The 13,425-nt window shown below is 39.6% G+C and overlaps 1 protein-coding gene across 2 annotated transcripts in view; it reads right to left on the bottom strand.

Moving 5' to 3' along the window:
* Positions 1-202: 202 nt before the first annotated feature.
* Positions 203-13,425, bottom strand: part of KCNQ1 (potassium voltage-gated channel subfamily Q member 1) — a 360,955-nt gene continuing 347,732 nt past the window's right edge. For both annotated transcript variants that reach the window (XM_087716811.1, XM_087716814.1), the window contains one exon: positions 203-2,897. In XM_087716811.1, coding sequence (XP_087572937.1) covers positions 2,703-2,897 — 195 coding nt within the window. In that variant the 3' untranslated portion in view covers positions 203-2,702. The remainder of the gene's footprint in view (positions 2,898-13,425) is intronic.

Raw genomic sequence — 13,425 nt, 5'->3', positions numbered from 1 at the left:
TATTTAGGTTGCCATGCTGTCCATGGACATAGAATTTTATGACTTTTTTTGTCACCATACAGCAATTTAGATTTAATTTTTATGAACAAAAGTTAATGCTACCAAACAGATAGGCTTTAAACACTTCTATATCTCACTTTCCATGCTTATTCTTGTGTAATACTCAGTAATGCACAGACGTATCTAGTTAGAAAAGGTTTTCTGTCATTAAGAGGCTCATCTGTCATTAAGGGAAAGCTGATACATGAAGGATCATCAATGGAACAGAATATACATCTATAGTGACAATATCTGGGCCACAAACTTCCAAACAGATTAGAAGCTTTAAAGTGTTAGAATTGTTCCTGTCTTTGTGTTGCCATCTATATTATTGCAGCCTAGATATAGTTGTCATCCCAACTTTTTAACACTTGTAGCTTCTGAATTGTATAGTTTCAAATTCCTATGCACTAAAACATGAAGCTGTGTATTTGAGACTCCCTTTATGTGACAGAGAAACATTTTCCTCATGGAAACTACAAACGAAGCTTAGATATAGATATTTGTAGAACTTTAACGTCAGCTCATTCAATTCTGATTGTTCTCCTACCCTGGGCTTAGAAAGCCCCCTCTTTCTCTAGTTTTCTTTGATTTTTGATTCCCAATAGGAATATGTATGCTCATAGAAAGATTAGCTGTGCTTGTGATTCGTAGCTGAGTGTAAGAACCAATTTATGCTTGAGATGAAGAGAGGCAATAGGAACATCCCATCTATGATTCTGATGCTACCTGGCCATACAATTTAAATTTCCTTTCCCAAAGGAGCTAGAAACCTGATTTAAACAGAAAATAAATATCAAATGAGATTTCCAGAGAGCTAAATTCCAGCATCTGCTCTGCATAAGAACATGGATATAGCTCTTGTTGTCATCCTGCATATGGGGCCCCCCACCCCACAAAAGAGCCAACTGTATCAACAGAACAGGATTTGCAGAAATATAAGGTATGCCTGCTTCCCATTTGTTTAACAGCTTGGATATAAAGAACGAACCTCCAACAGACGAGCGCAGAGCCATTTCCACATTCAGCAAGTAGAACTTCTCTGCAATAACCAAACAAACTCAAGAGCTTGTATATCTTAGCAGGAACAATATTCACAAATTACTGTTGGACATTATGTATTAGTGTGCCAGGAAAAGAAAGAAATGAATGTGTATCTGACTTGGCAGTACATTTTCAAATAAAGTTCAAAGCTGCTGTGTTTCCCCAAAGCATCACTTTCAAACTCCTAATCAACACGATCTAGTTATTCTAGACCTTATTGCTGTACACGGAGAAATAAACTAAACCTACTTCAATACACAAAGCTGTGCGCTTTGAAAGCTCTTTCTGACAAATATACCCAGGATAGTAATAAATACTACAGAACATAAATTATTTGGCAGCAATATAATTGCTATTTTTAAAAAGTTCCTATTCAATATTTCAATGTCCCAATTCTATTACAATATTATACAAAAGAAATCTTTCTTTACAAACAATACAGTTTTTGATTAAAGCACTGATTCTTCCTTGAAGAGAGGCAGATTTTTGTCTTAAATGTGGTAGGTTTCACAATATTGTGTAGAATAAACAAGGAAAATGCTGTGTGGGAGGAAAATTATTCAGTGTATACTCTTGCCAGTCCATAGAATGGCAATTTATGTACATTCTCTTTTGGAATCTAGTGCGCAAACCTATATCACTATCAGCAGAGTCATGAATAGAATTCAGATCTAACTAAGTTCAAGTATTATTCTTACTGAAGGGCCACAGGATGCAATTAGCCAAGCAAAGTTGTGGAATTTTCAAACTATTTCAATTATGTATGATTGTGCACGACTTCAGAATGATGTTTGCAGCAGCAATAGCAGCACAATATCCTGGGCACATACACTGATTGTCTTTTTGCTAATATCAGGACCAATTACAGGTAGTCCTTGGCTTACAACAATTTATTTAGTGCCTACTTGAACTAACAGCGGCACCGAAAAAAGTTACTTATGACCAGTTTTGCACCTATTGCCATTGCACCATCCCCATAGTCATGTGATCAAAAATTCAGACACTTAGCAACCAACATGTATTTCCCAGGATCATGGGATCACATTTGTGACTTTCCCAGCTGGCTTCTGGCAAGCAAATTCAATGGAGAACCTGGATTTGCTTAATGACTCCAGGATTCCTTTAAGAACTGCAATGACTATTCACTTAACAACTATGGCAGCATGTTGTAAAATCAGACATGATTCACTTAACAACTATCTTCCTAAGCAACAGAAATTCTGGTCCCAATGGTGGTCGTAAATCGAGGACTACCTGTACTGATTTAATATTGAGATCGATTGTAGCAGATTTATTTACACACACACACACACACAGACACACACACAGAGAGAGAGAGAGAGAGAGAGAGAGAGAGAGAGAGAGAGAGAGCGAGAGAGATATTAGAGCTCATGAGTGCATCACATGAATAAAGAATAACAACACAGTGTGGGTTTTAAGGTTTGTTAGTTGTCTGAATTATTCTCTTTGGAACAACAGATAAGAAGACAGTAAAATTAGCTTAAAAGTAACGTGTCAGGCTTGTATGGCTGATTCTGAGCTTAAATTTATCCCCAACCCTCATCAAGATTCATAATATTGAGTGTCAATTTCATGAAAGGAAACAAATCTCCGTGGCATCAGGAACCATCATCTTGCAGTGCCTTTGGAACGTTTAGCTGTTCATAGGTTGGGAGAGCGCTGCTGGAAAGTAGGCTAGAGCTGACATCATTCCTGGGAGATGCTTTGGTGCTGCCTTGGTTTCCTTGCTGGCTGGAAAGCAGGCGGTGCAGCAAATCTGTGATGAGATTCAGCTTCTGGTCTATTTGGACTACCTGTGAAGACCAACAAAACAACACTCAGCATTTAGGTGAACTTCATCTAGGCGGTGTTTTGAAAGCCAGATTTAGCACCCATACTTCTGTCTGGTAGGATTTTGAGGCAGAAGTTCAAGGTCCCACCCAGCAGAATGAGCAGCTCTATACCACCCCGAAAGAGAAGCTCGTAAAATTATTAGACTGAGTGGTTGCAGAATTAATCATTAATTAATTAATAAGAATAGAGCTGGAGGTCTTCCAGTCCAACCCCTGTGCGCAAGCAGGAGTCCCTATAACATTTCAGACACGGCTGTCCAGTCTTTTCTTAAAAACCTCCAGTGATGAAGCACCCACAACTTCTGAAGGGCAAGCTGCTCCACTGGTTAATTGTCCTCACTGTTAGGAAGTTTCTCCTTAATTCCAGACTGCTTCTCCCCCTGATTAGTTTCCATCCATTAGTTTCTTTTTCCTGCCTTGGAAAAATAAGTTGACCTCCTTTTCTTTGTAGCAGCCTCTCAAATAGTGGAATACTGCTATCGTGTCACCCACAGTCCTTTTCTTTAGACTAGCCAAACCCAAATCCTTGGATGAATAAATATCTGTTCATCATACAGGTATGATCTAAACCTTAATTTAAAGATATAAATACGAATCAGTAATATAATGAGGGCTACCAGTAGGAATCCCCCATGAGATGCTTTCTTGGCAGACCAGCATGACTCCAATAAGTACTGCTCAGTGGAGATGTTTTGGAATAATGAGGAAAAACAATTGCTGAATCGCCCCTGAGCATATGTGAAGCTGTCCTGTCCGAGAGAACAAGAGGAAATTTCCTCTGTGGCTAATCTTGAATTATTCTCAAATACTGAACATGTTGAGGATAGCAGGAAAGAGAAAAGGAGAGGTGACTGAGGGAGCCTGTATAAAATGAAGAAGTATCCCTGGAAAGCGATAGGAAAACACGGAATACCCCTGAATAGAATCCCACAATAGAATCCCCCTCCTTATGTGACATTAGTGCCCACAACAGCACAAAGTAAAAGCAGAAATACTAGTTTTATAGTGAGAGGCAGGGTGAATCCCAGAATTTTGACACTCACCGTTAAACCTGGATTGGAATACCTTTAGTTAAAAAATCTCTTTCTTTTGTAAATGAGGTCACGAGAACAAGGGGAATCTCAGCTATAAAAAAAAATAAACAAAAGCAAAAGAACCCCAAAAGCCACACTGTCATCTAGAAGACTTCTTAGACTTGATGCTTTGTTGCCCTTGAGTGTGTGCCCATTTTAAAATGAGGAGCTCCATGCCTGGAGCACATAGCTGAAATACCAGAACAAAAGCTGGCATGAGGGGGGAAAGCTGACCTCTAACTATCTACATACAATATCAAAACAAATGATGGTAATTGGGAAATGAAAGAGAGAGAGAGAGAGAGAGAGAGAGAGAGAGAGAGAGAGAGAGAGAGAGAGAGACTGCTGGGAAGGCTGGTGTTTTTGGGATCCCAGCAATAAGAGATTTGTGGAACTTGAGCCACTCAATAGCAGTATGGGTAATATCTTTAGCCCCTGGTGCCCTGCTTTGTTCTTCTAGGATAAGAGAGCATGGGAGAATAAGCAGCACCAAGGCTTACTTGGCATGAGACAGTCTACCCCTACATTTCACTTAACTGTGCTAGCTGGCACTGTGGTTAGAGGAGGGCAGAATAAAAAGCCTTGCTAATTCTTTTCCCTCTTACAATGGAAAGGATGCCTTTTGTCTCAAAATGGCTATGGTGGGCAATATAGAATAAGGGAATCTAATGTTCTCATGCTCGGATTTAGCTTCTACTTAATTCTAGGGATAATAGGAACCTAAAATGAAAAGGAGGCAGCACACTGAGAGGCTAAAAATGACACCAATTTGACAAACTAAAAACAAATGTCAGAAATAATTAAACAGATGAGGTAAAGGGATTCAGGGAGAAAGCCTCCATCTGATTTTTCAACATAACCCCAATGGCGTCAAATTCACCTTGTGATGTTTTCTCCCATGTAAATTAGTCAAAATGTAGCCAAATAGGCGCACATGCAAACTTTTCCTGGCCCCAAATTGAGGTGCATAAAACAGAGAAACTTGCCAATTACTGGCCTCCTGGTAGGATGTGGTTAACCCCCCCTCCCAAAACAAAAACTCTTTGTGACCTGCTAGAATGAGGTAAAGATAATGTTCTTGACCTTTCAATCAATGATTGGGTTTAAATATGGTTCTCTCCACTAAAAAAAAATAGTAGCTGATCATAGATCCAGATTATAGGTCTTACTCTAGGAATGAGCATCTCAACCCTCTTCTTCCCACTGACCCCTGACCCACAAGAGGTGCCGAAGCCAGCGGTAAACCAGTTTCAGAGAAATAAATCTCTCTATATCTGGTTATCGTCCAAGCATCATTCTGGACAGTAAAAGATAATAAGTCTGAGGAAAATGTCAACAAACCTGGAGAATTTCAAGTGCAGTTCAAATGTTTTTCAACCAAAAGAGAGTACTGTTTTTGTCAAATAATTTGGACATTTGCAGGGAAGCAGATACAGAAACCACAAAAATACAAGGTGCTGGAGGATGCATTGCAGCTGGGTTTTTCTCCCTCACAATGCAAAACAAAGATTGCAATCCTCAAGCCACTTATTTCCAAAATAAGTGGTGAGAGGATGGTAACCAAAATATCTGTGAGAGATTGTGTTGGCTATTTGTCACACAGACATTATCTTCTACTATAAATGTAAATTTATTGGGAAAAGCATTGCCAGAGAAATCCAAGACAGGGCATAGTAGATACTTTTCTAGAAACAAGAAATATTACTGTAATAATGGCAATCAAATCTAGGCTACAAAAATCCAGATAACTACTAGAGAACAGCAAAGAGCTATTAGCTACCCCTCAATAATCATACATACTTTTGCAGCCCAGATCTGATAATGGAATACTTTTTGGAAAGCACAGAATGGGATAAGCAAGCTTTTGGAGCTCTTTTTTTCATTTTATTCATTAGATTTATGCACCAGCTTTCCTTCAGATGCCCAGAATAACATTCCCCTTTTTCATTTCCCCCTGTGAGATTGATCAGACTGAGAGACAGTGACTGAACCAAAGTCATCTAATGAACTATGGTGGCTGGGGGAGGACCTTGAACCCTCTGAAATCTTGGAATTTTACTTTCACAGCCTCATAGGTAATTTAAAGGGATAGTCTATTCAAATCTTTTCTATGAAGTGACCGCTTGTTGATGTTAAACTACTGCTGCTATTACTATGACACACAAAATATTCTGCAAATTGTCCCTTAGTTCAACATATACTGAAGATATATGAAGATGAAGATCCCACACTTGGAGCATATATATGCTAGTCAATATGACATATGCAAAATAAATTAAACTGAAAACCAAACATTAAGCTGTCCACAGTTGTATGGATCCTTTGAATAGCTTTTTCTTTCAACCTAAATCTGAAGACTTGCAAATTGCTTTTCTTTACCAGCAGAAAAATACCAAAAATGTACAAATATTGTACCAAAATGAGCAATATTTTTTTGAAAGATAGGAAAAGACTATGGAAAAATCATGGATGAAATGAGACAGTTATATAATCCTTCCCTACATTATTTTGATTTTCTTTCTTCACTCTCCTTTGGTAAACAGAAAATACATAGAAACTCCACAGACCTTTTAGCTATGAACTTTGGGATGAAACACCCTTTGAATGCTTCAGGAGTATGAACAGATTTCCAGAAAAATGAGACTACAGGAATCATTTGTGCTTCAGTTTGAGATGCAGACAACACAGACTCATCCCTAACAGCCTGCGCCTGACTTCAACAGTGAACAGACATAGGGCAGAAAACATCCTGCAGCCAAAGAAGGCTCCACACCCATTTGCACTACTCTGTGACCCTGAGGACAGAGATAAACCTCCAAGTGGCCTCAATGACTCTCTAAAAGGATGCAAATGGCCAACTGTCTGCAAGGAATATAAATCCCCACAATCCAGTCAGAGCTGAAGAAGCTCCTTGGATGAGAAGCGGAAGATGTTCAAAGAAAAAACAAGAAAGTCCAGTTGCCTCCTGAAAAAAAAGCACCTTTGGATCTTCTGATTATTGTGACTTGACTTAGATTACAATTGCTTCAGCTGCTTTATTGGTGAGTTTTAACATTTATAAACGGCTTTGCTTGGTATCAATATACTACTAAAACCCTTGTCGTGATGATCTTTAACTAGACAGTGCATCATAGGCAATAATTTTTGAAGAACCAAGGTGCTTCAAATAGCTAACTTACAGAATGTGTCCAAAATTCAGGACCCATGACACCTGGCTGCTGCTGCGGTCACGTAATGTTCATTTTCAATGTACCGTGACAAGTTTCCCAGCCAGGCTCATAATCCCTTGTTCCCCTACCCAGCAGCAAGGAATCGGCTCATTATATGGCTCTTAAAGAAGCAACAACTTTAAGGTGGATAAAGAAAGACCTGGATATTTTTATTGTTTTCTGTACTCCTCCTCTAGCACTCAAAATACATATGCATCTATGGCAATAGCAATAGTACTTATATACCACTTCATAGTGCTTTACAGCCCTCTCTAAGTGGTTTACAGAGTCAGCCTCTTTTCCCCAACAATCTGAGTTCTCATTTTACCCATCTCGGAAGGATGGAAGGCTGAGTCAACCTTGAGCCTGGTGAGATTCGAACTGCCAAACTGCTGGCAGCTGGCAGCCAGCAGAAGTAGCCTGCAGTACCACATTCTAATCACTGCGCCCCCACAGCTCAAAGATAACCCATCTTTGTTCAGAAACTCAAGGCACATGCATAGTGCTTCAATCTCTATATGTCTTCACAATGGTCCTATGAGGTAGATTGGCCTGAAAGTCACCAAGTGAGCTGACGTGGCTACAGATGGAATAGAAACTGGATCTCTCTGGCGTCAGTCAAATACTTTAGCCATTTCACCTTAGTCCTTGCCATTCCTGTTTCATTTTTCAACTGTTTCCTACTCTGAAAGTTAGTGAAGACCAGCCCCTCCTTCAACTGCTGAAAATCAGGTAGAGCTCAGGAAGGTACAGTATAGGTGGTACCTTGCTCAACAGTAGTAACTGTGAGAGGGATCTTGGAGTCCTAGTGGACAACCATTTAAATACGAGCCAGCAGTGTGCAGCAGCTGCCAAAAAAGCCAACACAGTTCTAGGCTGCATAAATAGAGGGATAGAATCAAGATCACAAGAAGTGTTAATACCACTTTATAATGCCTTGGTAAGGCCACACTTGGAATACTGCATTCAGTTCTGGTCGCCACAATGTAGAAAAGATGTGGAGATTCTTGAAAGAGTGCAGAGAAGAGCAACAAAGATGATTAGGGGACTGGAGACAAAAACATATGAAGAACAGTTGCAGGAACTGGGTATGTCTAGTTTAATGAGAAGAAGGACTAGGGGAGACATGATAGCAGTGTTCCAATATCTCAGGGGTTGCCACAAAGAAGAGGGAGTCAAACTATTTTCCAAGGCACCTGACGGTAGAACAAGAAGCAATGGGTGGAAAGTAATCAAGGAGAGAAGCAACTTAGAACTGAGGAGAAATTTCCTGACAGTTAGAACAATTAATCAGTGGAACAGCTTGCCTCCAGAAGTTGTGAATGCCCCAACACTGGAAGTCTTTAAGAAGATGTTGGATAGCCATTTGTCTGAAATGGTATAGGGTTTCCTGCCTAGGCAGGGGGTTGGACTAGAAGACCTCCAAGGTCCCTTCCAATTCTGCTATTGTATTGTATTGTAAGTCGCATGACCCTATTTTTAAACTGCCTATGACAGCTTCCTGCCACAACTCAATGACAAAGAGGTTGCTGTTGCTATAGCATCATCCAGTATTGCAGCAACACTGATGCCTGGCAGTAGGACAGTGCATTGAAAGTCCAAGAGACCCCTCAAAGTGAATGAAAATATGCTCTTTGTGATATCGAAGAAACATCCAATACTGTAAATTTGCTTTGAATTGCAAGGCTTATTGTCTGGGATAAGAGCCCCATGGTTAGGAGGTCTAACTATGGTTAGGAGGGCTAACCCTTAGACCAAACTTTTCCTGATATATGTCGCAAGAAAGAGCCCTTGGAGAAAAAAATAACCATTTAATTTTCTTTTCTTTAATACCCTTTGCCACTATGATGCAATTTATATCTGTTCCACTGATTCATTGAAATAACTTACATTGCTAGAACACAATAATAAATGGAAAACACCATATTTTAAGAACACAATAGTGCTATAGAAAGCAAAATGGTGCTGTATCCTTTAAATTAAATTAATTCCTGATAGCTGGCAATTGAATACGCATTTAACATGGAACCAAGATCCACTGAAGTCAGTAAGACTTACCGTACTTTTGAACAAATATGCATAGGATATTTTGTAGTGTATCTTAGGTTCACTATACCCTACATTCTACAATGAATAACGTTTTCAAACATATTTACTTGATTATAAAATTAGCTGCAGTGCCAGCAGTGTAATAAAAGCAAGGCAGGCAGAAAAAAATGCTGACTCCAGTGTAATCTCAGCTCCTCTGGACAGCCCTGAACCTTTCAGTTAAACAGCAAGCTGTACTAATAAGATATAAAAATAATTCAGGCTAATTTGCCTCTTTCATACAAATGATGAGGAAAGTGATTCTTGGCTGGTGCATTAGTCATCCCAAAGGAGCCTCACGTTTTATACACTCGGATTCACTAGAATGGTAAAATTCATTATTTTATTTTTGCTGCTCAGCGGCCTTTTATAGTATTTTAAATTGAAATGCTTTTCTGCTGAAAAGGGGAACTTTTCTGCAACTCCTTTCAGTTACCAAATCAAATTTTGCTGTGAGACAGAGGTGATTCTACAAGGTTTTAGTAACAACATGACATAAGAAAATTCATGTTCTAATAACATGAAGCCTCCACCCCTTCTCAACCAGACATAGGCTAAGTTAAACGTGATTATGCCAAATTGTCAGCTCAAATGTAATTTTTATGTAAGCAAAAATATTTTTCCCTACTACTATAAATCAATGATAGTGGAGAAGAACAAAGCAAAATGTTATCTTATAAGACCATTATATTCTTCCCCGAAAAGAAATGGTCTGAGTCACAGACATCCCTAAGATTCATGTTGATCAGATGTCTTGAAGTAAAACATGAGATGGTGGCAGGGTGAGGTGGAGGAGAAACTTAATTCATATGTTCTGCTTCAGAATGCCTTACTGGAAATGCAAAGCTACTCTTTGGTGCAATTCACTGGAGGAGGACAAAGGGGTAAAAAGGGAGGAGAAAGAATAAACAGCTGTATAGGATATTAAAAATGTATCACGCTTGGATGGCCTGACTTTAGCTTTAACACACACAAAGCAATTTGGCTGAGGCTAGGAAAAGTGGCAAGGAAAAAGAAGAGACAATGATCGGAGCCTTGTGAACATCACAGTATTAACACATACTAAAAGCAGTTGTGTGGACAAGCAAGAAGTTGGATGAAATAATACGGAACTGTTCCCAATATAAAACCGTCAACTAAGTGCTTAAATCTGCAGACCAGAGAGTTTGCTTTGTATGCTGTTTCATATAATATATGATATATATATATATATATATATATATATATATATATATATATATATATATATATATATATATATATATATATATATATATATATATATATATATATATATATATATATATATATATATATATATAGACACACAGTACTTTCCCCATATATAGACACACAGTACTTTCCCCCAGCCAAAGTACAAATTTTGATGCTGGGATCACTAACCTTCCCAAAAGGTCCTTTGGGAGTCAGGAGATGAAGATACACCCATAATTATTCAGTCTGCTTTTTAGAAAGGGTTTCTGGAATGTTGGCCACTTGTCTATCATCTGCCAAACATACATTCATACATGTGTTGGTATGTCTGTGTGTGTGTATAGATACACCCACATCCACACTCCCACGTCCTCACTTTGGCAGTAATATAACACTGTACAAAATTAATCTCTTGTTTCAAAAAGTCCTCAAGCAATTATAGCGAGCAGTGAAAACATGTAGATACATCAAGCATTGCTACAAACATATGGGAATTGTCAAGCGAAGACACTGTTCAAGATGTATAGTTTCTGGGCTGAGCAGTTATTAGATACACCCAGTCTAATGGAAAGAAAGAAAGGGAGAAAGGCCAGAGATTATTCTTTAACACTTTCCAGTGAAACATTTATATACAAAAGATGAATTAAGTGTTCTCTAAGGAGAGTAACATAAGAACAAGTGCCTCTAATGCTGTTTTTAGCAATCAGTAGATTGTATAGAACAGTGTTGGCTAATCTCTTTGGCTGAAAGCTCCCCTGCCCACACCATAATGCAATGTGCATGCAACACGCCCCCTGTGCACCCTGCCTCCCTGCACATGCGATCCCTCTGCTCCCCCCACATGCATGTGACCTCCCTCAACCCCGTTTTGGGACCAGCAGGCCTCCCTGCAGCCTCCTGGGACCAAAAATAGGATGCTCCCCCATCCCCATTCATGTGACCCCCTCTGCGCATGCATTCATGTCTTGTATGCATGCCCCCCATTCATGCACAGCAGAGACCTGAAAATAGCTGGTCGGTGGGAGGCATGCATGCATGCACGGGGGATCTGAGCTGGACTGATGGCTCCCATGCCTGCATGGCACCTGTGCCACGTGTGCCATAGGTTCGCCATCACGGGTATAGAACAAAACTGACTTGCATGATATAGGGATACATGCATGCACATGTATTCTCACATTTGTTTTTTCCATGGACACAGTGGTTGTATAACTTTTCTTACTGATCAACATCTTTAAGTGACTAAAACCTTTGACAGGTAGTCCTCGACTTGCAACCATCATTACAATCTTCATTCAGTGACCGTTCAAAGATGACATCATCGAAAAAGAGTGAATTATGACTGTTTTTTACACTTAGAATAGACCATTGCAGCATCCCCATGGTAACAGGATCAACATTTGGACATGTGGCAACTGGCATGTATTGATGATGGTTGCAATGTCTTGAGGTCATGCGGTCAGCTTTTGCGACCTTCTGACAAGCAAAGTCAATGGGGAAGTTGATTCACTTAAAAACCATGTTACTACTGTAACTTGACAACTGCAGTGATTCACTTAATAACCATCGCAAGAAAGGTCATAAAATGGGGCAAAAGTCACTTAACTGTCTTGCTTGGCAATGGAAATTTGGGTAAATTGTGGTCGTATATTGAGGATGTTAGGGAACAAGAATCCATCTTAACCATTTTTTATGTTCTGAACTGTCATGAGTCTGTTGGGTGTATTTGGTTTTTAAGTTCATCTGCTGGGATCCTCTGCATAATTTCATGGAGTTTGACAATTGCATTATCAGCTCAAATTCCTTATGGCAATGGTGCCGAACTTTTTGGGCCCAGCATATCAAAAATTCAGAAAATGTCTAATTTGATTTTGCCCGCCTGTCACCTTTGCCCCAAACCAATGAGAAACGATTATTTTACATAGTCATTTGTTTTTTTTAAATATAGTCAAAATGAAGCTGTTCTAGTTGCCATTCTGTCTGCCTCTGCAGTTTTCATAAAAGGCATGACAAAACTGTCATGCCTTGTTCTTGTGCGATTTTTAGAGGCTCTGGAGCCTGCACAAGAGCATGGCCCTCTCATGGGAATTCTGGAGAGTTCTGGGGCTGTGCGAGATCACACTTCATTCCTGCGTAGCCTCCATATAACCTCCCAAAATCACACAAATTCACACTCTGTTCTCGCCTGTTTTTAGGAGTCTCCAGAGGCCACGTGACAGCATGGCCCTTGCATGCAACTTCCAGACCTTCCATAGGATGCACAACAGCACCTCGCAGTCTTGTGCGGCCTCTGCAGCCTCTGCAAATCACAGAAGAATGGGGCATGCTTTCAAGAATAGTTGTCAGTTGTTGGCGAGTGCTTAGCATGTCACCCAAAGTGTCGTGGCAAGTCACCTTTGACATGCGTGTCATAGGTTCATCAGCAGTGTTTTAAGGATTGACATATTACTTACCCCTATTAGCATGAAATACTTATTGGAAAAAAGTCCCCATTGAAAAAGCAAAGAGCTGCCAAGCAGAACAGTCTCCCAAATAAACACTCTTTACTGATTTGTTGTGACTGTAACTGAACTTATTTGAGAGAAGAGACATCACTATGTCTGTGGCTATTTAACCTCATGGCAGAAGATACATGGGCAAGGCAGTGACTCATTATCTACAGACAAAAGAGACCGATGAGTAAGAAAACTCTGCAGTTGGCTCTGAAAGTTTTATGCCTTATATATATATTGCGTGCTATCTATTATGTACCGGTAGTCCTCAACTTACAAATGTTCATTTAGTAACCAAAGTTACAATAGCACTGGAAAAAGTGACATTTAACATTTTCTCCACTTAGAACCGTTGCAGAATCCTCATGGTCACATGATCAAAATTCAGCCGCTTGGCAACTTGTTTATATTT

This window comes from Thamnophis sirtalis, unplaced genomic scaffold (genome assembly GCF_051295495.1).
Source record: "Thamnophis sirtalis isolate CommonGarterSnake01/CBP01778 unplaced genomic scaffold, rThaSir2_p1.2 scaffold_1, whole genome shotgun sequence".
Taxonomy (NCBI): Eukaryota; Metazoa; Chordata; class Lepidosauria; order Squamata; family Natricidae; genus Thamnophis; species Thamnophis sirtalis.
The sequence above is the reverse complement of the archived record's forward strand: the minus strand, read 5'-3'. Positions and strand labels throughout refer to the sequence as shown.